Genomic DNA, 25,173 nt, shown 5'->3' with positions numbered 1-25,173 from the left:
AAGAGTTCAATTACAGGAATTTATGTAATTAAGTAATTATTTTATACATAGTTAATATGCAAATAATTTAAAATAATTGAAATGATTAAATATTTAGTTAAAAATCACTATCAAAATATCATGAAGTATGGTGATCTGTCATCATGTGTGAGGAAAACATTTATGTGTGTGTGTATGTTTTCAAAGGGGAGAGCTTAGTGTGAATGTATGCTCACCACGGTCATTAAGGGTGGCTCAGGGCCACAGTTTCTCTCTGGCCTAGATCCTGTATTCTGGATTTGGGCTTCTTTCTCCCTGGAGTCCACGTTCTGAGAAAGTTGAAGTTTCCATATATATAGCCACCAGGTGGCGCAGCGATTCTTTGCCATGGTGTAGTGAAAATCCGGGTTTGGAAGCCAGGAAGTAGTGCTAGAAGCTCCGATAGGGTTCGCAGTTTATCTGGAAGTGGTCAGAAGGATGCAAGACTTCAGTGAGGGGCAAGAAGGTTAGGGAGGTGAGTCACAGAAGCAGAAGGAGTAAAGGAAATGTGTCAGTGAAAGACACCCATGGGACCTGGGGAGGGGCTCTGGCCCAAAACCCACAGATAATTCATCCTTTCTTGCCAAAACATTTGTTAAGCACTTACCATGAGGCATAAACAGGGCCTGGTGAGAAATCAGCCCCCTCAAGTAGGTCACAGGAGGAGTATGACCCATAAACAAATGACTGATAGGAAAATAACAAGACATGATGTCTACCATCTCTTTAACCTTTAGGATATGCCAGGCACTTTATAATTTTCCTACATTGCATATGAAGAAACTGAGATTCAAGGGATTCACTCATTTCCTGAATTCACAGAGCTGAGAAACAATGGTCTCAAGCCACTCCAGTCTACTTTAAAGGCTACGTTAGTAGTGCTTTACCAATCATTACTCCTCCACTGAAAGAAGACAAAACAGCCCCGCTCCTTTAAAGCTCACCACTTGAGAGGTTAGTCTCAGCAAGGGCTGACAATAAGATGGTGGGCACTCCCCAGTGGGCTCAGGTGCCCCTCTCTCCCTCCTCCCTGCTGGCACTGACCCACCTCCTGTCCACTGTTCATTCACTGTCCAAGGCATCTGGCTCACCCAAACAACCATCTTCTGGCCACCTCAGCTGGCGTTCCCACAACCACAGCCTGGCCTTGGTCATCACTGACAGCTCAGCTCTAGAGAGCCCTCGCTCACACATCTCCCTATTTATAGTGTCTTGGTCTTCCCTCTGGGTGGCTTAAGTACCCTGGCTACTGCCGTGAAAATTGGTAAAAGGAAATCTCACTGAAAATAGCTCGAGGCGGCCAGCAGGGGGAGCTCTAACGTCCTACCACTGGTTGTCAATTGCAGACCCAAGGGGAACGCTTACCTTGCATGTAGCTACTATTTCAATTTGGAGGAGGTAGGAAGGGTTCGGTCCTCCCCTCTCCAACAGCCCAGCCAATGAGAGACTGTCAGAACTCAGCCAGTGAAAATCCGCTGCACTTTGAACTCCCAGTTTACACCAGTGAATATTTTGTTTAAAACACCCCCACCCCGCAATCTCTCCCACTCCTCTATGAAAGACGGGTCCTGTCTTTTGTTTTGTGGGTTTGCCTATGATTTTGCCATGGCTTGCTTGATCTGAGTTGCCATTCTCTTTTTCTGAATAAACCCATTTTTGATAGTAAAATAACCGACAGTTTTATTTTTAAGGTTAACACAGCTATTCTTTGCTTTTCTGGGCACCCCCCGCCCCGACAGCTAGTCCAGCTTCTCCCTGCATCAGCCGCTCCTGACTTCACTTCCTTCTTTCCCCGGCTTAGTTCCGATGACAAGGCATATTGGCCACGTTTAAAGAACCCCGGAGGCTCCCCCTCATCTCCCTCTGCTCCGTGGCGCTGGCTTCCACCACACTAACACCTGGCCTTATTCAGGACTGCATCCCGCAGCAGTCCTGGAAAACCTTGCAGCAGGAGACCCTACTGGGCCAGGAGAAGGGAAGGGGAATGGGGCATTTTGAAAGGAGGTGAGGGAGTGCTCATTGGAAGGGTTGAGAGTTCTCTGGGAGGGGAACAAGGGTGTGGGCTCCCAGGGCTGCACAGCGGAGATGCCTGACAGATACTTAAGAGAATGGGGAGCACCTTTGGGGGACTTGGGCAGCGTGGAGGGGCCACGTGAGGATGTGGGACCAATTCTGTGGTTGTGGCTTTCCTCTGTTAACACTCGGCTGCAGAGATGAGTGGTGAATTTATCCAGTCAGGGGTTTGCCATGTGGTTCCAACAGAAAACAGCGGGGATGTTGGGGGTGTTGGTGGAAGTGCTGGAACAGAACCTACAGACATTACCAGATTACCTGGCTTAAAAACCTATTTACTTATTGTTTACAAAACATAAGCTTCCTGAGGGCAGGGCCTTGTTCTCCAAGTAATCCTATATGTTGTGGTCACCTTCTTGAGTAAGGGAGTCAGACAACTGAGAATGAAGAACCTCAGGGTTCTCGCAGAAGGACAGAAGGCTGAGGGGGAGACGGTGTGGTTGAAGGAGGGATCTGAATGCACAGTTTCGGAGACGGGCCACTGCAGGAGATGACTTGCTCGGGGTATGGCATACTGAGGGTGAGTGCAGGTAGGTGACCAATCCATCTCGGTTTGCCCAGACTTTCTTGACTCTACCACTAAAAGCCCTGTGTCCTGGAGAATCTTCAATTGTGGGTAAATTGGCCACCTGGTCACCAAGTGGAGAGCAAGCCTATCTCTGAGAAGCCGATTAGTGGTGGGTGGTCTATGGAAGCCTCAGGATAGATCACTCTTGTGGGCTTATGTCATTTTTTTGCCACATTCTATGTGGGACTCCTTGGGCATGCTTTCTAGGCAGCGAAAGGAAGCTTTTTCATAGCCCTGAACTCTAGGAATAATAAGCATGCTAAAAATGGCAAATATTTCTAAGAGTGGCAACACCAAAGTGTGATGACATCAGCATTTTCAAGTCTGCAAATTAAGTGCATTGTACTCAGAGCCTTAAAAATCACATCAACAAAGCTCCCCTGCTAATTCTTTCCTTTCTATTGGAAATTTAACTGCTGATTTATTATAATAGCCTCTATTTTCTTAGAAATCTAGTAACGTCAATTTGCAATATTACATAAAAGGACTATATATAAATATCATAATTTATTTAATTGAGCACGAGAATCATGTCAAGGATGAAACAGTCTTTGGTTAAATAGACCTGTCTAGTGTTGAAAATAGATTTCACACTCCACATGCATCACGTAGCACAAACCACAGCTTCGTTATAATTCTAATTTCATCATAACTGACTTGCTGTTATAGCAATCAACTATGCATCAATAAATATGCATCAATATTTCAGCGAAGTTTTATTTTCAGAACAGGATTGATGGTTAAATTGTTGAAAATGGAATACAGACTTTCTGGAAAAATTGTAGAAATATATTTCAACCAAAAAATAACTCTTTTATAATGAGTCAATATACACAAGGTATACTGGAGCAAGTAACATCAGAATCATACCCTCTGTGTCAGCATCATGGATTTGTACAACCACTGTAAATAAAAGCATGGGGGTCGGAATAATGCTATTCACAGAAACAAGAGAAGAATACTTTCCCAGAATATTCAAGAATATTTCAGGAAGATTAGTGGAAATATAGTTCTTTGTTGTAAGTATCAGTGGAGAATCAGTACGTGGAGACTTGGATTCCTATATGCATCTATAGTCTACTCATGCTTATGTCAGAAACATAAACATATACACCTATAGCTTACTTACGACATGCTTATGTCAGAAACTTGAAGATATCGTCCCCTTGTAAGTGTCCCCTGTAAAACCAATACGGAGATTTGTTGAATTCTTATTAATTTGTATTCAATGTTAAGTTGAATACATTTAGAAAACTTAAAACTTCTATCACTTTCACAAATGCATAGATTAATGGTTGACGAAGGTAAATAATGTTGTCTGTTCTGTTGGATTTTGGCACATAGCTCAGTTCTTCATTTCGTTAGGGACTAACAAGAAATAGCATAAATGCCTTATTGAGTAAGCTAAGCCATGGATTTTATTTGTATCAAACTTTTTACTCTGAGATAATTGCAGAAATTATAGATTCACATGCAGTTGTAAGAAATAATACAAAGAGAACCTGTCTGCATTTTACCAGTTTCCCCCAAAGGTAGTATCATGCGAAACTATACTCTATCACAGCCAGGATTTTCACACTGATATGTTCAAGATATAGAACGTTTCCATCCCAAGGGTCCCTTGTGTTACCCACCTCTCTCCTTCTCCACCCTCCTCCTTAGCAACCTCTAATCTGTTCTTTATTTCTAGAATGTCACATTTCAAAATGTTGCATACGTGGAATTCTACAGTATGTAACCCTGTGGGATTGACTTTCACTCAGCCTAATTCTCTGGAGATTCATCCAAGTTGTTGCTTGTATGAGAAATTATTTTTATTGCTGAGTAGTATTCCATGGCATGGATGTATCATATGTTTCACCAGCCACCCATTAAAGGACATCTGGTTGTTTACAGTTTCTGAATCTTATGAATAAAGCTGCTATGAATATTCACGTACAAGTTTTTGTGTGAACATACGTTTTCATCTCTCTGGGATAAATGCCCAACCATGCAATTGCTGAGCGGTATGGCAGCTGCATGTTTCATTTTATAAGACACTGCCAAGTGGTTTTGCAGAGTGGCTGTTTCATTTTCATTCCCCCCAGCTATATATGACTGATCCAGTTTCTTTGTGTCCTTGCTACTATTTGGTGTTATATTTTTTACCAATTTTGATGGGTGCCTAGTGGTATCTCATTGTGGTTTTAATTTGCAGTTCCCTAATGATTGGTGATATTGCGTATCTTTTCATGGGCTTATTTGCCATTTGTACATCCTCTTCAGTGAAAAGTCTGTATATGTTCTCTGTTTTTTAATTGGATTAAAAAAAAAAAACTGCTGAGTTTTGTGAGTTCTCCATATATTCTAGGTACTAGCCCTTTATTGGATATAGGCTTGCAAATATTTTCTCTCAGTCTGTTTGCAGCCTGTCTTTTCATTCCCTTAACATGGTCTTTTTCAGAGCAAAAGTTTAAAAGTTTGATGAAATCTAATTTATCAAACTTTCCTTTATGGATTATGGTTTTTGGTGCCAAAATACTCTTTACTTAACCCTGGGTCCGTACGTTTTCTATTTTTTTAAAAAAAATTTATAGTTTTACATTTTATGTTTAGAATTATGATCCACTTTGAGTTCATTTTTATACAACGTGTGATATGTAGGTTGAGGTTTTTTGCCTGTGGATATCCCATTGCTCTAACACATTTATTGAAAAGACTATTCTTCCTCCGTTGAAGAGGGAGTATACCCAACTGAGTATATATGTGTGGGTCTATTTCTCGATTTTCTGTTCTGTTCTATTGATGTATGTGTCTGTGGATCCATCAATAAATACCATACTATCTTGATTATTATAGCTACATAATAAGTTTTTATATTGAATAGAGTGATCTCTCCTACTTGTTTTTCTTTTACAAGATTGTTTTAGTTATTCCAAGGCCTCTGTCTTGGAACTCTTAGAATAAACTTGAATATGTCTACAAACTTTGCTGACATTTTGATAGAAATTGGATTAAATCTATAGATAAATATGGGGAGAACTGACATCCTTGCTATTTTGTGTCTCCCAATCCATGAATATGGTATATCTCTTCATTTATTTAGGTCTTTGATTTCTTTCATTAGCATCTTGTAATTTTCAGCATTTAGATCTTATACATGTTTTGATAAATTTATACCTAAATATTTATTCTCTTCAGAGCGACTGTAAATGGTATTGTGCTTTTAATTTTGGTTTCCACTTTGTTCATCTTTAATATTTAGAAATATGATTATATTTTGCGTGCTAATCTTATATCCTGAAATCTTGCTGCACCTGCTAGTTTTAGGAGTTTTCTTTTCTTTCTTTTTAAATAGATTCTTTGGAATTTTCTATGTAGATAGTCATGTCATCTGTAAACAGAGATACTTTCATTTCTTTCTTTCCCATCATATGCGTTTACTTTACTTTTCTTTCATTAATGCCATGTGTAGAAATTCTGGTACAGCCTTTAACATTTTAATCAATGTAAATTTCCAGAGATTTGCTAAAACACGTTGGCCTGAATGGGGCCCATCATTCTCAAACAGGTGCATTTTTAACCCTCTTCTTATCATCCAGCCTGTCTAGACTTCATATCCTATCATTTGGATAAGTAACTGATAACATCCATCGGTGGTTATAAATGGCACCCACACTGCAAAATCCCTTGAAGCAACAGAGAGGCCTTCAATGAGCTAAGTGGAAACTGCTTGTAAAAGCAAACCTGGCATAGGAACATTATTCGTAAGACAGAACCAGGAGGTAGTGATGCTCAAAGAATTAAGGTATGAGGTTGACTTATGGAATATGTGGTTCATCCTTCCATTTTTCCCCTCTTACCTCTAAATTGGTGATAGCGATAATTTTAAACTCAGAAGTATGAAATGCTATCAAAATTACCTTATTCTTATATATTAGAAATTGCTATTGTTAGGAACTCTTCTGAGAGTTGACTTTTGACAAATAAAGAATTCTGTGCATCTTACTATGCATTTAGTAAAAGTCACTTAAAAATATTTTGACATCTCAAACTCTATTCATGTCTTAATTTCTTAAACAAAAATATGACCATTAATAACATTTTCACTTATTTTAAAAATGTATATTTCCTATATATAGTGTTGCATTTTAGGTTATACAATGTGCCTCACCCATCAGAGAGAGTTTATAGCCTATAATGGCTATAAAAGACAGAAAACAGGGTATTGCTTTATCCTTCACAGACTTCAATAAAAGAGGTCTCGGATAGATACACATAGATCCTTAGAGGCCTTAGATGTGTACTCAGGTACATCAGTGTAGTTTCTTGAAAAACCAGGAGCTCCTACATATAATTTGTAGAAAATTTTAAATCTGTGGTAACAACAAAATTTCAGAGATGAATTTTTGTTTTGGTAGTTGACGGAGGCAAATCATCACAGGCAGGCCAGTCATCACTGGTTATGCTGATCCAATGACCACCTGTGCATTTCAGTCACTCTCTTGTCGCTTTCTCAAGACTGACTTAGAATTACCACCACCACTCCATCCATTGTGTGCAGTGAGTTCTGGAGTCAGGTCATGGGATATTGACTTAGCCTCTCTGAGCCTAAGTCTTCTCATGTGTAAGTAGCAATGGTGATGCGAATCTCACTGGTTATAAGGCTTAAATGAGATGATCTTGCCAAGGGCCTGATCCAGATCTGGGCAGGGAGCGTGCCTTCAATTACTGACTTCTTTGCTTCCTCTGCTTATACTTTGTCCATGTTTCCTTCCCTTCCTCACCCTCTCCCCTCTCTGCTCTATACACCACAGACGGAGACACTTCTTATTTGGGATGCCATGCCTCGTGCCTAAGAGAAGGGACCCTCTGTCAGAAGCATTAGCAGTGGGGATCTGGAGAGCTTGATGTTGAAGTTGTCCCATCTTATTAATCTATTCCCATGGCCTGCTTATTACACAGAATAGGGTTGTGCACAGACTCCGTGTTCATATACCGTCTGTCATGTTACAGTGGGACAAAAGCTTCATAAGTAACCAATATATTCTAGCACATGTGACTTAATAATGCATCTGCAGTTCAGTACATAGCATGATGGATAATCCTTAGATAAACAGTCCTGCGTGCTCACCCCAAACACAAGACCGACTGTATGATGCATATTTAGTTCCTTCATGGTTGCAGTGAGCTTCAAATCAAGACTGTTCTGGGCACAGCAAGCAACAAAAATACTCTCACAATACAATGCAATCACATCGCACATACATTTTTTTTTTGTCCTAAGGAATGGAACAGCAACTGTCTCAACATGTCACTTTGACCACCAACAGTAATTCTCAAGTTGGCGAGACTGGTTTGAATACAATATAGACAAAGGCTATATATGTGGGTACTTGTGTGAATTGGGGGTTTGCAAATGACCACTATAATATCCAGTCTGGCACAGGGTTCCCTGGTCACCCTCTCTCGTTCTGCAGTGAGGATGACGGGGCTGTGAACCCTGGCAACAAAGAGTCAGCAGTCAGTCGCTGTTGGCAGCATCACTTACAAGATTTCCATTTCACGCAAACACCGAGGACTTTCTTCTTACAGCATCAGGCCTTTCTTGGAACGGCCTTGAAGTATTCCTCCCTTGCAATGTCGGATACGCCTCCATACCATTTCTGAAGCCAGATGTGTTCTATCTTCATCTTCATAAAGAACCATTCATACTGACGAGGCCACTTCCTCATCACTGGGTGTCTGAGAAATAAAGGAGAGGTCACAGTAGAGCTGCTCATATTAGTGGGTGTCCCTCCCAGGGCACTGCTCCAGACTCTGCATATCACTGGGCAGGTCATCCGGCCCTCCAACCTCCAGGCCTCATTTGGGCTGAAGCCAGAGACAGAAGCCAGGGAGCCAAGGACGGGGTCTCAGGCAGCCTTGGGAAGGCAAGAAACTGCCAGCTCCACAGAGGGGCAGCCCAGTCTTGCACCAGCCTCCTTGGTTAGGATCCCAGGTCAGCTGCTGATGAGTTGTGGTGCCTCCCCAGCCGTGTGCCTTCTCAGACCCTAGTCTCCTTACTGTCATGGGGGCTGACAGCGATGGTGCTTTGATTGTGGGGCTGCGTGGGGAGCAAACCACTCTGCACACATAAAGCACCTGCACAGAGCAAGTGCTCCGTGACTGCCAGTTACTGTTATCAGGAAACGTAAAGAATGGCTTTATGCATCTCTGTATGAAATGTCAAAAGAATCGTGGGCTTATGAAACAAATCTGCTCATGGGAAGATTCCCATTCTGCAGCAGGCTTAGAACTGTTGAACCAAGTTGAGACTCAGAGTAGACAGGGAACGTCACATGCCACCTTCTGCTTACTGACTTGCTTTCTCCCTCACATGTAACCCTAAACACAAGCACTGTCAGTGCAAAGCTTGATATGGGGCTTGAACCCATGAACTGTGAGATCATGACCGGAGCTGAAGTCAGATGCTCAACCAACTGAGCCACCCAGGTGCCCCAACTCACTTCTTTTACATTTCATAAAAATCAGGGCACCTGGGTGGCTCAGTCGGTTAAGGGCCCAACTCTTGATTTCAGCTCAGGTCATGATCTCACAGTTGTGAGGTCGAGCCCTATGTCTGGCTTCATGCTGAGTGTGGAATCTACTTGGGATTCTCTCTCTCTCTCTGCCCCCTCCTCCACTGCCATGTGTGTGTTCTCTCTCTCAAAATACATCAATAAACATTAAAAAATATATTTCATAAAAATAAAAACTTTACTCACATCTAAAAATGTTATAAAAACTCAAAGGCCCTGTGCAGCCTGGGAAGAACATTCGCAACAGTGCAGATGCAATAAAAGGCTGATGACCTTGTGTAAAAAACAATTTATTCTGAAATAGTCGTAAACTCAGAGAAAGTTGGAAAGTACAGTACAACGAACTATTTTTTCCCCCTAAACCATTTGGAAATAAGTTGCTGAGGCGATGCCCCAACACTCCAAATACTTGTGCGTGCGGCGAAGATAATAAAAGGTTGTTGTTATTATAAGCAAACAGGATTTGTACTTGTGACCAGAACACATTCTGGCACCCACAACTATAACAAATCCCCAACCAGGGAGGAGGCACCGGTTTTGCCTCCAGGCTGCGAGTGGCAGGGGGGAGGGGGACCTGGAGGAGACTGACAGCGGGCGCTTAAAAGGAGGTAAAGACAACGTTAGTGGAAGCAGGCAGTAAAGTCACCCATGTGACACAGTGGTGGAAAATTCATCCCTGCTGTGCCTGCAGGGATGCAGAAAGTAGGAAATGGATCTAATGAACCGAGCGGTCTCCTTAAGGTTTCACCTAGTCCCACTGCCTATCATGACACGAAAGAGGAGGGGTTAGAAGTAAAGAGGACATCGGGGTGGGGCGCCCGGGTGGCCCAGTCAGTTAAGCGCAGAGCCTGCTTCAGATCCTCTGTCCCCTCTCTCTCTCTGCCCCTCCCCCCTCAAAAAATTAAATAAACACTAAAAAAAGAGGGCAGTGAAGCTAAAAAATAAATCACACCCCCCTATGCTCTTTTCTCAGTCTGTGTACCGAAGGCCACACGTTCATGTTGATATACCCACTCGCGATCCAATTCCAGAGCTCACTCTCATTTTCTCCCTTTGCACATAGGAAACCCTTTTGTGTGGCAGTGAGAAACCAGGCTTCCCCTGTCTCTGCCGTGTTTACTTATTTGATGGTTCCCCGGCATGTAAAATCTTCCCATCTCCCTGGGCGTGGGGGTGGCTCTTCTACCTCACCACCTGCTTTCCTCTTACTCTTCCACTAACTTAGACAAAGAGAGACTCTGCCCGTTTTCATCGCCTGCGCCTCTGGGAGGACACATGCAACGCCTTGCCCCAGCTCCACCCTCCCCCTCCCTGCTGCCTGCCCTGCCCCCAGCTCGGACACCCTCTCCACCCCTGGGAGAGGCACCGCCATGCACACACCCTCCTCACCTCTCACAAGCTCCCGACCTCCCACAGCCCCTAACAGGGCCGCCCTCTGGCTCATTTTGACCGGAAAGGCCAGCGGTGATTTTAAACATACATGCTAATTTCCTGGGGCGTGCTTTTAAAATTTAGATGGAGGCTTAGCTCCAGAGAATCTGATTCAGTAAGCGGGTCGGGGCAGGAGGGTGGAGCAGAAAGCCTGTCTCTGCAAGCATCCTCAGTGGGTGAATGTATACCTCAGATGTAGGCGTGGTAGGACTACACCAAGAAGTGCCCTTTCACTCCTGGATGTTTGAAAATGTCTGTTGTGTGGACTTCTCTACAAAGCCTCAATTAGTTACTTCCATTTCTTTCTCTCTTTTTATTTTGTTTTAATTTTTTTTAATGATTTATTTATTTCTGAGAGAGAGAGAGAGAGAGAGAGAGAGAGGCAGCGTGAGCAGGGGAGGGTCAGAGAGAGAGGGAGATACAGAATCCGAAGCAGGCTCCAGGCTCTGAGCCGTCAGCACACAGCCCGACGCGGGGCTCGAACCCACAAACTGTGAGATCATGACCTGAGCCCAAGTCAGACGCCCAACCGACTGAGCCACCCAGGCGCCCTTTGTTTTAATTTTTAATGTTTGTTTATTTATTGAGAGAGAGAAAGCCAGGGAGGGGCAGAGAGAGAGAGGGAGAGAGAGAATCCGAAGCAGGCGCTGCACTGTCAGCACAGAGACCCATGAGGGGCTCGATCCAACGAACTGTGAGATCATGACCTGAGCTGAAACCAAGAGTCGGATGCTTAACTGACTGAGCCCCCCGGGCGCCCCTGGTTATTTCCATTTCGAGGCAGGGCATTGTAGGAGGTTGTACAAGCGCAGGGAAGAGCACCTGGAATCCCTCAGTGTGGGGTGCTGTGCAAAGGCAGGGTCAGGCCACTGAGGATGGTCTGCCCGGCCTCTGCTGTCACCTGCAGCAACCAAAATGGCCAGTGTATTTCCAAAGGGCAGCTCAGACTGTCCCTGTCACTGTGTTGGAGGCAGTACATGCCACAGTCCTGACCTCTGCTTCATTATGATAGTGCATTTCTGAGCAAACCAACTGTACAGCATCTACAGACCTTGAAAACATGGCTTGCTTGGCAAATTCTACTTCTTCTGGAGACACTGCGATCATCTGGCCAGTGAGCGTCAACCGGGCACATCGGGGGTCTTCTGGGTCGACGATGTTTTTTCTGCATTCAAACAATGTTTTTCACATATTAAAATAATGATAGAATATCAGCCCGAAATATCAAGAATTTTATGAGAAGTTAAAAATAGAGAGTCACATGGCTGGCTCTATCATTGAAGTTTTTACACTATCTATAATTACTTTAAAATACTTGGGCACACGGGGTGCCTGGGGGGCTCAGTTGGCCAAGTGTCTGACTCTGGATTTCAGCTCAGCTCATGATCTCACTGTTCGTGAGATCGAGCTGCACGTCCGGCTCTGCACTGAATGTGGGGAGCCTGGTTGGGATTCTCTCTCTCTCTCTCTCTCTCTCTCTCACCCTCCCTGCTCCTCTCCCTCTCTTTCTCAAAATATATAATAAACAAACAGTAAAAAATACTTTGGCACTGGCTGTGTGTTTGGGAAGTGAGACGTCAGCCTGTACCCAGGGGGCAGCAGATAGCACCCAAAGCACAGGAGTCAAGGGTGCACATTCTACAAGACCACATTCTTGTAGACCACATTCTACAGTTGGGAGCCATTGTCGGGAAGCCTGCTGCTGCTCTGCACAACCTGAGGGTGCCACTCAAAGACAAGAGAAGTGGTGCTCTAGAGGTAAGGCAATGCATCTGCCTGGGTCCAGCTGTGACCGAGGCGAAGGTTTTCCGACATCTCCATCAGAATGCAGAGGGTCCTCCTTCAGGGTAAGGAATGTTGGAAATAATGAGAACACCAGCATGACTGTATTTATAACTGCCTGCTAATAAGTGTTCCCATGGTGAGAGAATTCTTCTAAGACTTGCTCTCACTGAAAGAGTCACCTGGCAGTGAGGATGTACTTTGTATTCTGGATATCACTCTCTTTCCAGGTAAATATAATTCTAACATAAATATAGTATGATATGATATGGTACGATATTATTCTCCTAGTTAAGAATTCCCCTAACTAGGGTTGCCAGCTAAAATATTGGATGACACATAGTTATGTGAGAAAAATATTTATCTGAAATTTAATTTTTTTAAACATTATTTTTTAATGTTTTATTTATTTCTAGGAGGGAGAGAGAGGGAGAGAGAGAGAGAGAGAGACAGCATGAGCAGGGGAGGGTCAGAGAGAGAGGGAGTCACAGACTGAAACAGGTTCCAGGCTCTGAGCTGGCAGTCAGCACAGAGCCCGACGCGGGGCTCGAACCCACAAACCGCGAGATCATGACCTAAGCGAAAGTTGGATGCTTAACCGACTAAGCCACCCAGGTGCCCCTGAAATTTAATTTTTAAAAAAAGTTTTAATGCTTATTTTTGAAGGAGAGAGAAAGACAGAGCATGAGCAGGGGAGGGGCAGAGAGGGAGGGAGACACAGAATCCAAAGCAGGTTCCAGGCTCTGAGCTGTCAGCACAGAGTCCGTTGCGGGTCTTGAACTCATGAGCCGTGAGATCATGACCTGAGCTGAAGTCAGATGCTTAACCGACTGAGCCACCCAGGTGCCCCTGAAATTTAATTTTTTACAGCTTTATTGATGGCTGAAAATATATATACATATACATATACATATACATATGTATATATATACCCTTTTAAAGTGCACAGTTGAGGATTTTTAGTGTATTCAGAGTTGGGCAACTATCACCATAATCTAATTTTAGATAATAAATCTAAATAATCTAAATAATAATCACCTGCCCAAAACACCCTATGCCCATTAGCAGGTATTCCTCATTCCTGACCATTTACATCATCCTAAGCAACCTCGGATCTACTCTCCATCTCTAGAGAGTTGTCTGTTTTGGCCACATGGATGGAATCATACTAGATGTGGGCTTTTGTGACTATCTTCTTTGACTTAGCATAGTGATTTCAAGGCTCATCCATGTTTTAGCCTGTATTAGCACTGCATTTTATTTTATTGCTGAATATTACTTTACTGTATGGATAGACCACACTGTGTTTATCAGTTCATTGGCTGATGGGCGTTTGGGTTGTTCCCATTGCAAATAATGCTGCTATGAACATGTGTGCACATGGTTTTGTGTGGACATGGTTTTTAGTGGTGGAACTATCAGAAAGGGAATTGCCGGATCCTACGGCAACTCTGTTTAACCTTCTGAGGAACAGCCAAACTGTTTTCCAAAGCAGCTGCACTGTTTTACATTCCCACCAGCACTGTATGAAGCCAATTCCTTCACATCTTTGAGGGGGCTTGTTTTAGTCTGTTTTCATTCTAGCCGTCTTAGTGAGTGTGAAGCGGTGCCTCACTGTGGTGTTTTTTGCATTTCCCTGATGGCTGATATTGACTATCTTTTTGTGTGCTTATTGACTGTATGTATATCTTTGCGGAAATGTCTATTCCAATCCTTTGCCTATTTTAAATTGGGCTCTTTTCCTTTTTATTATTGAGTTGTGAGAGTTCTTTACATATTCTGAATACTGATCCCTTTCCAATATGTGATTTAAAAGTATTTTCTGTTTTTCACTTTCTTGATGGTGTTCTTTTTATTATTTTTATTTTTTATTTTAGAGAGAAGAAGAGCAAGCACAAGCAGGGGAGAGGGTTGGTGGGGGGAGAGAAAGAGAGAGAGAGAGAGAAAAAATCTTAAGCAGGCTCCATGCTTAGTGTGGAGACTGATTGGGGTCCAATCCCATGACCCTGGGGTTATGACCTAAGACAAAATCAAAAGTTGGATGCTCAGTTAATTGACTGAGCCACCCAGAAGCTCCTTGATGGTGTTTGATGCAAAACGTCTTTTTAAAATTTTCATCAAATCCAAATAATTTATTTTTCTTCTGTTTCCTTTTATGGTTTTTTAATTAAAAAAATTTTTTTTATAGTTTATTTATTTTTGAGACAGAGAGAGGCAGAGCATGAGTGGGGGAGGGGGAGAGAGAGAGAGGGAGACACAGAATCTGAAAGAGCCTCCAGGCTCTGAGCTGTCAGCACAGAGCCCGATGTGGGGCTCGAACCCACGAACTGTGAGATCATGACCTGAGCCCAAGTCAGATGCTTAACCGGCTGAGCCACCCAGGCACCCCTCCATTTATGATTTTTTTTAAAGCTCCCAGCAACCTAGGGTAAAGGATATTCATCAAAGTCTTATCCATATGCTATTTTATATCTCATGGAACAGAACAGCATGTCCATAATTATTAGATATTGTGGGTTTTGTAGTAAGACAAGAAATAGAAATATGTATAAGGGTTGGGAAATAATAAACATACATGTAGTTATTTCCAAATGATATGACTGTATACAAAGGAAAATGCAAGAGAATCCACACTCAGTATATTAGCATGAAGAAGAAAGCTCAGCAAGATTGTTGAATTCGAAAACAATGAACACTTGCATTGCTACTTATAAGAAAAAAACTTTTAAGGTACATTTTATTTACTAAAAGATATATAGATGGTGACGAAACCTACAAAATACTAGGGATAAATTTAACCCCAAAATGTGTAATACCTTGGTGGAAAAAAATGATGACTTTATTGAAATACATAAATGGCCTAAAAGAGGGTTATACCATATACATGAATGGGAAAACCCAGTTTAAAGGAGATGTCAATTCTTCCAGAATTAATCTCTACAGATGCTACAATTTCAGTTCCAATTCAGATATATTTTTTGAAATAAAACAAAACAAGCCGAATCTAAACTTCACACGAATAACAAAAGTCCGAAAATAGTCAAAACCACTATTAAGAACAAGGCAGGAGGGCTTCCTCTACCAGATAACCCAAACATCAGGCCATATTGTCTTCTGTCCTGAAAAATTGCTGCCTTCTCTTTGCATTGTTTTAGTTTTTCCTAGTTCCTTGTATTTGTTCATTTTGCACGGTAGAGACTTTCCTCAAATGTTTTCCTTGGCTGTTTATTCATATTGAAAATGTGGCACCTTAGAGCCAGTTGGAAATTCTGACTGCAATAGGTATGGCTTTCTGAGAAGTGCACTTTAAGGTGATCAGGCTTGATGGTTCTGTTGAAGGACTCTTAACTATTCAGTATATGTGGGTTTTCTTTCTTTTTTCTTTTCTTTTCTTTTTTTTTTCCTCTTGGGCTGTTTGGTATCCCTGGGGGAAATCCTCAAAGAATTCTCAGACAAAACCTTGTTAAAGAGGACCTTAATCCATTATTCACAGGAAGAAGCAAGAGCCAGCAGAAACAGCAAATATCAGAAATAAATACTCAAGTTATAATAAATTGATTATAAGATAAAGATACATAAAATACATAGGGNGAGAGAGAGACAGAGAGAGAGCGTGAGCAGGGGAGGGGCAGAGAGAGAGGGCGTCACAGACTGAAACAGGCTCCAGGCTCTGAGCTGGCAGTCAGCACAGAGCCCGACGTGGGGCCTGAACCCACGAACCGCGAGATCATGACCCAAGCGAAAGTCTGACGCTTAACCGACTAAGCCACCCAGGAGCCCCTCCCAGTCTTTAATTGAAAGTGTAAGCTCTTTGGGGGTCTGATTTTATGTGGGGCCCTTATTTCTAACTCTTCACCTGTTATATCTAACAGCCCAAGATATTGTTTCTTTGTTCTCACTGTATCAAAACCTAAGCCCTACTTTTCCCAGACTGGTAAGCCCCACTCTAGAAGTCCCAGTTCTGGTTTTTTTGTTCCATCTTCATTTTTGGCTCCCAGGGGATTTCTTTTTGTTTCTTATAAGTATGCATTTAAAAGAATGTTTTTCTCCCTACTGTTTTTATTTTTAGGTTGATAAAGTCTGTCGTATTTTAAAACATAAGGCGGGGGTGCCTGGGTGGCTTAGTCAGTTAAGCGTCCGACTTTCGCTTGGGTCATGATCTCGCGGTTCGTGGGTTCGAGCCCCGCGTCGGGCTCTGTGCTGACTGCCAGCTCAGAGCCTGGAGTCTGTTTCAGTCTGTGACTCCCTCTCTCTCTGACCCTCCCCTGCTCACACTGTCTCTCTCTCTCTCTCCTAGAAATAAATAAAACATTAAAAAATAAATAAAGAAAACATAAGACAATAAAAAATGTTAAGATTAAAAACATAAAGAATTTCCATGTAGAAGTTTAGGGACTATAAAACATCTTAGAAAATAAAAACAAGCGTTTTCAAATAACCTTGGAATTATATTATACATAGAGCTTTTATCTTTATTTGTTTCCACCCAAAAATTAAATTGTGAACGTTTTATATTGAGAGGCACATGCTGGGAAATCTGTTGACTCACAAAATTCTCAAACATTTATCTACCATTTCTGTCTACTGAATATACAGAAGGGGCTGGAAAGATACACCTCTGATGTTGAATGATTTTACTTGTTTGTATTGTGGGAGCTGTGCAAATTAGCTGAGTCACAGGAAGTATGGTGTCTGGTCTCCTTGCCTCCATCGACCTTGTGAGCTGGAGCCCCAAGGACAGAGCCTCAATTTCCTCTTCTGTAAAATGAGGACATTAATTTCTTGCCTGCCTTCTTCACAGAGTTCAAAGGTATGTAAAAGCACGATGAACATCATAAGGAAGTAATGAATGGTTTTCTCATATATATAAACGTGAAACTACAGTAAGTGAAAGTGAGGAGGTTATAGATAGAGAAGATCATCTTTGAGGCAGACTGAATTACTTCCCTTCTCCATTTGTCTATAGCCTTGAAAGATTTTTCCAGCACTGCATTTCATTACAGAAGGCCAAATGAGAAAACTTTATGATGGATTGCTCTCCAACATCAAAGGAGAAGGAAGTGGGAGACAGCTTGCGTTTTCCTTTTGCTTGAGGCCAGTTGGAGTCAGGAAAAAGGGAGATAAAGTACTCTTTCCTTGTTGTGTCTTGCACAGTCTGTATAGCCAAGCATTCTGATATATGGTAAATGCAGAAGGACATGAAAGGTATACAGTGAGGTGGCTAATAGTATGGGTTCCTACTCAGGGGTTTCTGGGTGGTTCAGTTGGTTAGGTGTCCGACTTTTGATTTGGCTCAGGTCATGATCTCACAGTTTGTGAGTCCCATATCGGGATCCACACACACAGTACCCAGCCTATTTGGGATTCTCTCACTCCCTCTCTCTCTGCCCCTCTCCCGCTTGTTTGTTCTCTCTCTCCCCTCCCCCGAAATAAATAAATAAATAAACTTAAAAAAAAAGAGAATATGGGGTCTTATTCAGCCCCCTAGAGACTGGAATCCTGGCTGTGACTCAACCTCTTTGTGCCTCAGTTTCCTCACCTGTAAGAAAGAGACACAAGAAGTTCCTGCCTCATAGTAGTGTTGCGAGATGTCGGTGGCAGGAGACAAGGAGACTTTTTGGTACTGCGATGAGGAAGCCTCCCCAGGATAACACTGTTGACTCTCTCCACTACTCAGACTTACATTAACCGGTGCCTTTGAAAGAAGACACTGGACATCTCCTTGCAGGAAGTGCACATACTAAGCTGTCCATCTGCCATAAACTAGAAAGACCTGCCACAGCTCAGGGAGGCCCCGGTGCAGTGCTGCAGCCTGTGTAAGCCTGTCGAATTCTGGAGTTCCCTTGCCCACACTCTCCATGTTGGTTTGATCAATGTCAAAGGTGATATTTTGCTATTCTGTCTGCTCTACTCTTTTATTTCTCCATTGGTTTAGATCAGGCCAATGATGGCCTAGCTGGCCGAGCATGGCCTGTCGTCTCTTTCTGTTGGCGTGAGAGAGAAGAATGGAATTTATGCTTTTAAGAGAATTGAGAAAAATCAAAAGAAGAATATTTTATGACATATGAAATCTATATGAAATCTGGATTTCAGTCTACTTGAAAAAAGTTGTATTGGGGTACGGTCCATTCTGTGGCTGCTTTCTTACTACAATGGCAGAGCTGGGTGGTTGTGAAAGAAACTGTATGGCCCACCTCACCCACAAAATTTGTCATCTTCCCCCAAAGAAAACATTTTCTGAACCTTTACATGAGGATTAAAGATATGGATTCACATAATATAATTAGAATAGTGCTTGGTGTGTAGTAAGCCCTCACATAGTGATGCTATTGCTGCTCATTTGTTATGGGGGCTCAGGGGTGGGGTGGCTGGAGGGCTCAGGAATTTTACAGCTTCGATCGGTGGGGATATCGATCATGAAATATCAAGAAGATTGCTATGGACTGAACTGTGTGCCTGGCAAATTCAAATGGTGAAGCGCTAATTCCCAATGTGACTGTATTTGAGAGACTAAGAGAGAGAAAGCATGAGCAAGGGGTGGGTGCAGTGAGAAGGAGACAGAGAATCCCAAGCAGGATCTGGACTCAGGGCTCAATCCCATGAACCATGAGATCATGACCGTAGTTGAAGTCAAGAGTTGGATGCTCAACCGCCTGAGCCACCCAAGCACCCCATGACTGTATTTGAAAACAGGGTCTTTAGGGAAGTAATTAAGGTTAATTAATTAATTAAGGCTAATGAGGTCATAAGGGCGATGTGCTCATCTGATGGGACTGCTGATTTTATAAGAAGAGAGTAGGGAGGGGCAGGCGGAGGAAAGCCCACATGAGGACAGAGCAAGAAGGCGGCCATCTTCAAACTCAGAAGAGAGGCCTCAAGAGAAACCAACCCAGCTGACATCTTAGTCTTGGGCTTCTAGCCTCCAGACCTGTGAAAAAATAAATTTCTGCTGTTTCAGCCTCCCAGCCTGTGGTATTTTGCTACTGCAGCCTGAGTTAACACAAAGATGGTAGGGACTGAACAGTGATTCTGAAATGGGGAGCACCAAAGGCATCCCCCTCTGCCTCTCTGGCTACATTTGTTGCAGGGATAGGGCATTATGGGATGGAAGGGATTAAATTAGGAGAGCACTAGATAAAATACAATGTAAGGGGGAGTTAATTTATAAAATCTTGCAAGTATTTTTTTTAAGCTTAAAATGGAGACCTATTATGTTTGTGGCAAATCCTCTCCCTATATTGGGACCCTGTGTCTAAGGAGCCCAGGGAGATGTGGGAAAGGCACACACTATTTGGCTCCTGGAAGTCTGTGTATTTTTACTGTCCTATGGTGTCCCCCAGCATCATGGCAAAAGCTGTACCCACTGTGAGGACCTTGACAGTTTCTGGGAAGGCAGAGCAGATCATTTCAAATCTACCCACCTAGCTACATATTCATTTGTTTCTCTTCATAATTTGATCACTGCTTGAGAAAATGATATATTTTTTTTCCTTTTTGAAATCAGGTAGGATTTTTTGACATTTGCAGATCTTTTACACAGCATTACATATCTTTTAAGGCATCTGATTTGTCTAATACAATATTCACGTGATGTAGGTCACATATAATTTTCTTGTATGCAGGCCAGGAGCTAACTCAGCAGACCGTGGTGGTTCAAACCCTGTACATTTCAAAGAATGGTTTGTTTCAGGAGGACTGGTCCTTGACTGGCTCCTGGAAGCTAACTTCTGAGCTCTTGACACATCCTTCTGATGTGTCTGATGTGTGGCCTGGGCCACACCAGATCAATTTGACCTCATGGGGCCCAGAAACTGAGTAGCTAAGATCAGTCACGCAGACACCGTAGTGCCCACGTGACTAAATTAAAGTGAAAACCCTGGATATCAAGGCTCAAGTGAGCGTCTCTGGCCAGCAATAGTTTGCACATGTTGTCATGCATTGTTGCCGGGAGAATTAAGTGGGTTTCCAAGCAGTTCCACTGGGAAGGACTCCTGGAAGCTTGGGCCTGCTTTCTCTTGCACTCTGCCCAGTGCGGCTTTTTCCTCTGATGACTGTGATCTGTATTCCTTCACTGTCATAAACCATGGGCTCCTGAATCCCGTGAATTCTTTTAGTGAATCATCAAGCCTGGGGGTGGTGTAGGGGCTCCTGACACGGCTGGCCAAGCAGACTCTCATAGATCCTCTTCTTCCAGATGGTGCGTAGCATAAAATGGAAGCCTTGAGGCATGATTCATTAAAACACATTCTTATCCATTAAATTGCATTAAAATCTTGAGAAAGGTACGTTTGTTAAGCAAAGCACATGTTTTGATTATATTTAAGGAACTTGTTTTCACTTGCCTGGAAGTTTTCCTTTATTATACATCCTGTTGAGTTATAGCAAGAGGAACACTGGACATGACCACATTTTCAGGTAAATGGCTTCATGTGAGAACATTGTGTACCATTGGAAATGTTATGGTCTGCTGTGTTTATGACACTGCAAAAATGAGCCGCTGAACTGCGAATTTTTCCTGTGGGTTAAGAGGAAGGAATGATGGGAAGCAATCCACATAATAACTACAAAAATTGAATCTACATTGAACTTTGCAAAAACCCAAGATAGGAGAAAATAAGTAATAGTAAACAGGAACAAAATTTACATATACTGGACAAGACTGTCATCAGTTGTGCCCAATTATTTGTTCACGGTTAAAGCTAATTTCTTCGCAAATTGTTCTTTGATGAAAGCAACGAATTAGTACTCATAAGTAAGTCATTACAGAATTTAAATAGGGAGCATCATATGTAAATAGGGAGTGTTTTGCTTCTCCACTGGTGGTGATTACATAAAATATAGAAGTGATGATGTATTTAAATAGGTAAATAGAAAGCTCGATTTACACAGGGGCAACCCAGCTAGGCTCAGTGTAAGTTTCTGCCCACCTGTCGTAGGCAGGATAATGCCCCCGTGGAAAGAGGTCTGCAGCCTAATCTCTGGGACACATGACTATATCAAAGGGAAATTGAGGCGGTTCATCAACCGGCACTGGATAGGGAGATTATCTGGGATTATCTGGCTGCGCCCAATGCAGTCACAGGGGTCCTTAAGGTCACAGGGGGAGGCAAAAGAGAGTGTCAGAGAGATGTGGTGTGAGAAAGACTCAGTTGACCATGGCTGGCTTTGAGTGTGGAAGGGGCCACACAGGCACGTGAGCTAAGGAGTGCAGGCAGCTCCTAGACGCTGGAAAAGACGAGAACATGATTATTCCCCTTAGAGCCTCCTGGAAGGAACACAGTCCTGCCTACACCTGGTTTTTAGCCTACTAATACCTGTTTGGGACTCCTGCGCTCCATAACCGTAACACATTTGTGTTGTTTGAAGCTGCTGGGTTATGGTGCTTTGTTACAGCAGCAAAAGGAAACCAATGTACCATCTGGGAAGAGGTCAGACTGCAACCCCCCCCTTAGTCATGTGAGTGCAACACACCTGGGGTTACTGGCAGCTGCTGCTCCTGAGATGGTCAGTGAATGCACCAGCGACCAGGAAGGAGGATGCGGTGTACCCAGGGGACCCTTTCAGTTCACCTCCCTTTAGTGAACAGGGGCTGCAGGAAGCACTCCTTCCTCTGGCCACTGTACTTTGCATATTGTTCAGGCATCCACCTCTCCCTCACACAGCTTCAGGGAGCCCTACTCCATCCCTACATCTTGAGGGCTGGGACTGCATACAACAACCAGCAGGCTCTATCCCCTGGCCAGAGTGACGATTCAGGGATTGGCAGAAGTTTGGTCATTAAAGCTCAAGGACCTACTTGCTGGGGACTTCTGGAACGGCAACCCCCTTACTCTCCTTTGGAGTCTACCTGGGGAGGTGCCTGTTTTCACTGGACATAAAGAGAGAGCAATCTTGTAGTTTCCAGCACCACATCTGCATCACAAGTGGGGCCACCCTTAAGATGAAGCAGACACTGGGGAGGCAGAGAGGAGAAATGGGGAAATCTCATTTTGGCTGACCCTGCAGAGCCCCTAAGAAAAGCCTACCTCTGGACTTTTCAAATATGTCAACTCATCAATTTCTTTAATTCTCTAAGCACATCTGAGCTTATTTTTCTGTTTCTTACAACTGAGAGGTTCCTCACTGATAGAAGGGTTTAGTTTCTGGAACTCTTCTTGTTCTTAGAATGGATCCTATGGTTGAGGCATGCCCATCATTAATGCTGGGTGCTATTCATAGTGATCCCCTGGGGCGCCTGGGTGGCTCAGTTGGTTGAGTGTCTGACTTTGGCTCTAGTCATGATCTCACAGTTCATGAGTTTGAGCCACATATGGGGCTCTGTGCTATCAGCGAGGAGCTCACTTCGGATCCTCTGTCCCCCTCACTCTTTGCACCTCCCCTGCTCACATGCTCACACTCTTCTCTCTCAAAAATAAATAAACACTTAAGAAAATAATGATCCACAAACTCTTCTCAGTACAGGTAGTAAAGTCATGATGGAACTGCGTAAAGTAAGGGTGGTTCCCATTTGCATCTATTTCTATTAATGTGAGATCATGCAAAGCAAAGATGGCCTGTATTTAAAAACTATTCACAAATTTATGCATTTCTTTGAGATAAGACTCTACACACCATCTATTTGGCAGAAGTTCTCCATGGCTCTCTCATGTTTCTGAACTCTTGTGAGCAGAGGAGTAGCTCCCTGTGTTTGGGACGGATCTTTTCCCCGGGCAGATCTTTATCAAGCAAACAGCCTTGGAAGATACAGTGTTTCCCTGTGGGGCAAAGGGCAGGCTTATTTACTGTCTAGTGGGATGAGGATGCTGTCTTTCTTGGGGGTGGGGGCACGGCAGGCAGGCTTGCTCTCTGTTATACACGATTTTGTTTCTCTGGGCTGAGGGTTCCTCTCCCATAATGCAACCCACTGTGTGTACACATGCCCCGTGGCCCTCTTCACATCCCTGTGGGAATTAGGGCCCATGGGAACTCCTGCCATAAAACACTGTTGCTCTGGCCACTGCTATTGCTGTGAGTAACAGTCTTTTTTCTCTGACCCATGAGTTTTGTGTCTTCTGCTAGCATCCATAAACCATGGCTCACTTGTTGGTGAGGAGGAACATGAACAACTTGCTTGCAAATAGGGTAAAATCTTAGACCTGTTCTTGACACAATGTAAAACCACTGAGTTTCTTTGCTTTTGGTTGGAATTAAATTGCTCTGGAATTGGTGAGGTGAAAATGTCATGCTGCTCACAAGCTCTGATTTGCATATGTACATATATCTTTGAGTAATAAAAGTGGGGGGATAAATTATTTTAAAACACTATCTGCCCGTTAGACAAAAATATTTCATAGTATATGGATTATAGGGTGAAATAATGAAAAAGACCTTGCTGGTGCCAAGTTAGGAGTCTATTGGTGGCCTTGTTCTTTCTGGATTAGTTCAGGGCCTCGCTGGTCTATCCCAGCCTGGGGACTGTGCAGCACTGGCAGGAAAGGTGCTGCCTCTTCTCCTTCTGAACCACCCCCAAGTCTGCCTTTCACCTCTTGTTCCCTGGTAATCACTTTGTGTAGCCCCCCAGTCTGATACCCCATCTGCTAGTTCCTGACCTCCAAGTCTGGCTTAACTACATTCTTTGGCTCCTGATGGAACAAGAAAATAAAATCACTAGTAAAGAAACAATGACTGACGGGAGCTGGCCATGAGTTCCTATGTCTCTGTGTGATTAGGGTAGAGGACACGGTGGTGGGAGCGAAGGGCAGCAAATGCATCTCGGGAAGGTCTACTCTTGTGTTTAGGAAAGCACGTTAATAAGTCTGGAGGATCAGGGCAAGGTAAGGCCCCCTCCACAGTGCACCCAGGCTGGTGTGCAGGAGGAATGAAAGAGAGGTTAAGTGTGTGCAACCCTGCAAACAGCATCCTCCTCGATGTTAGTGCATTGCAGATTCCTGTAGAGGCAGGAGACACAGAATGGTTTGGTCTCGCCTGGAGGGGTTGGTGAGACTCAGAGAAGAAAAGAAAGGCACAGAAGATAAAGGACACATGGAGTTTGGCAGGGCTGCCCAGCAGTGTGCCAGGAGGCTGGAGGTAAGGCGCAGAGGCACTCTCCATCCTCGCGATGAGGGGTGGCCGGTGACTGGAGCAGGGATGTCATGCGATCTTCAGAGATGGGGCCTGGGGTATCCTGGCAGCTCCTCACCTGCGGTGCTGGCCTCTGACTGGGTGCTGCCCTGAAACTGGTTCGGAGATCCCACCCCAGCTCCCTCTGGCATTCTGCTGGCACTGCAGGACCCTGTCCTGGGCGAGCAGGGCTTGGCACTCAGCTCTGGCCACCTGTGCTTCTTAGATCCACCATGGCTCTCCTGCCGCAGAAATAAGACAGCAGCTCCATGTAGAGGCATATGCAGACCACAGGAACCCTCAGAGTGGGCTTTGCTTTGGTCCTTATCTTGTGTTATAATCATCTAGTGGTCGTCGCTCTAGCCTAATATGTGACATACACGTTATCCAATGACACTGTCCTGGCACTGCACATTCGGTTCCTTCTCCAAATCCTACTGTGTCTCGCTTGGAGACGTGCAGCAAACAGTGAATTAAACCAGGGGAGCTGCTGGCACTCCAACACTTCACTCACTTGAAAGGAGAGATCAGGAAAGAAGGTAGCTACGGGGGAGCCAAAGCCGGAGTGTGTGCGTGCTCAGTCAGGAGTAGAGCCGTTTGCAGAGACCACGTGGTGGTGGGGGTGGGGTGGGGTGGGGGGGA

General features: G+C 43.6%; 1 protein-coding gene across 1 annotated transcript in view; it reads right to left on the bottom strand.

Annotated features, from left to right (window-relative positions):
* Positions 1–3,356: 3,356 nt before the first annotated feature.
* Positions 3,357–25,173, bottom strand: part of CREG2 (cellular repressor of E1A stimulated genes 2) — a 40,241-nt gene continuing 18,424 nt past the window's right edge. Inside the window, 2 exon segments of the mRNA XM_077749188.1 lie at positions 3,357–8,383; positions 11,702–11,815. Coding sequence (XP_077605314.1) covers positions 8,236–8,383; positions 11,702–11,815 — 262 coding nt within the window. The 3' untranslated portion in view covers positions 3,357–8,235.

Source organism: Crocuta crocuta, unplaced genomic scaffold (genome assembly GCF_008692635.1).
Source record: "Crocuta crocuta isolate KB4526 unplaced genomic scaffold, BGI_CrCroc_1.0 scaffold118, whole genome shotgun sequence".
NCBI lineage: Eukaryota > Metazoa > Chordata > Mammalia > Carnivora > Hyaenidae > Crocuta > Crocuta crocuta.
This window is presented reverse-complemented; position numbering and strand designations above follow the sequence as displayed.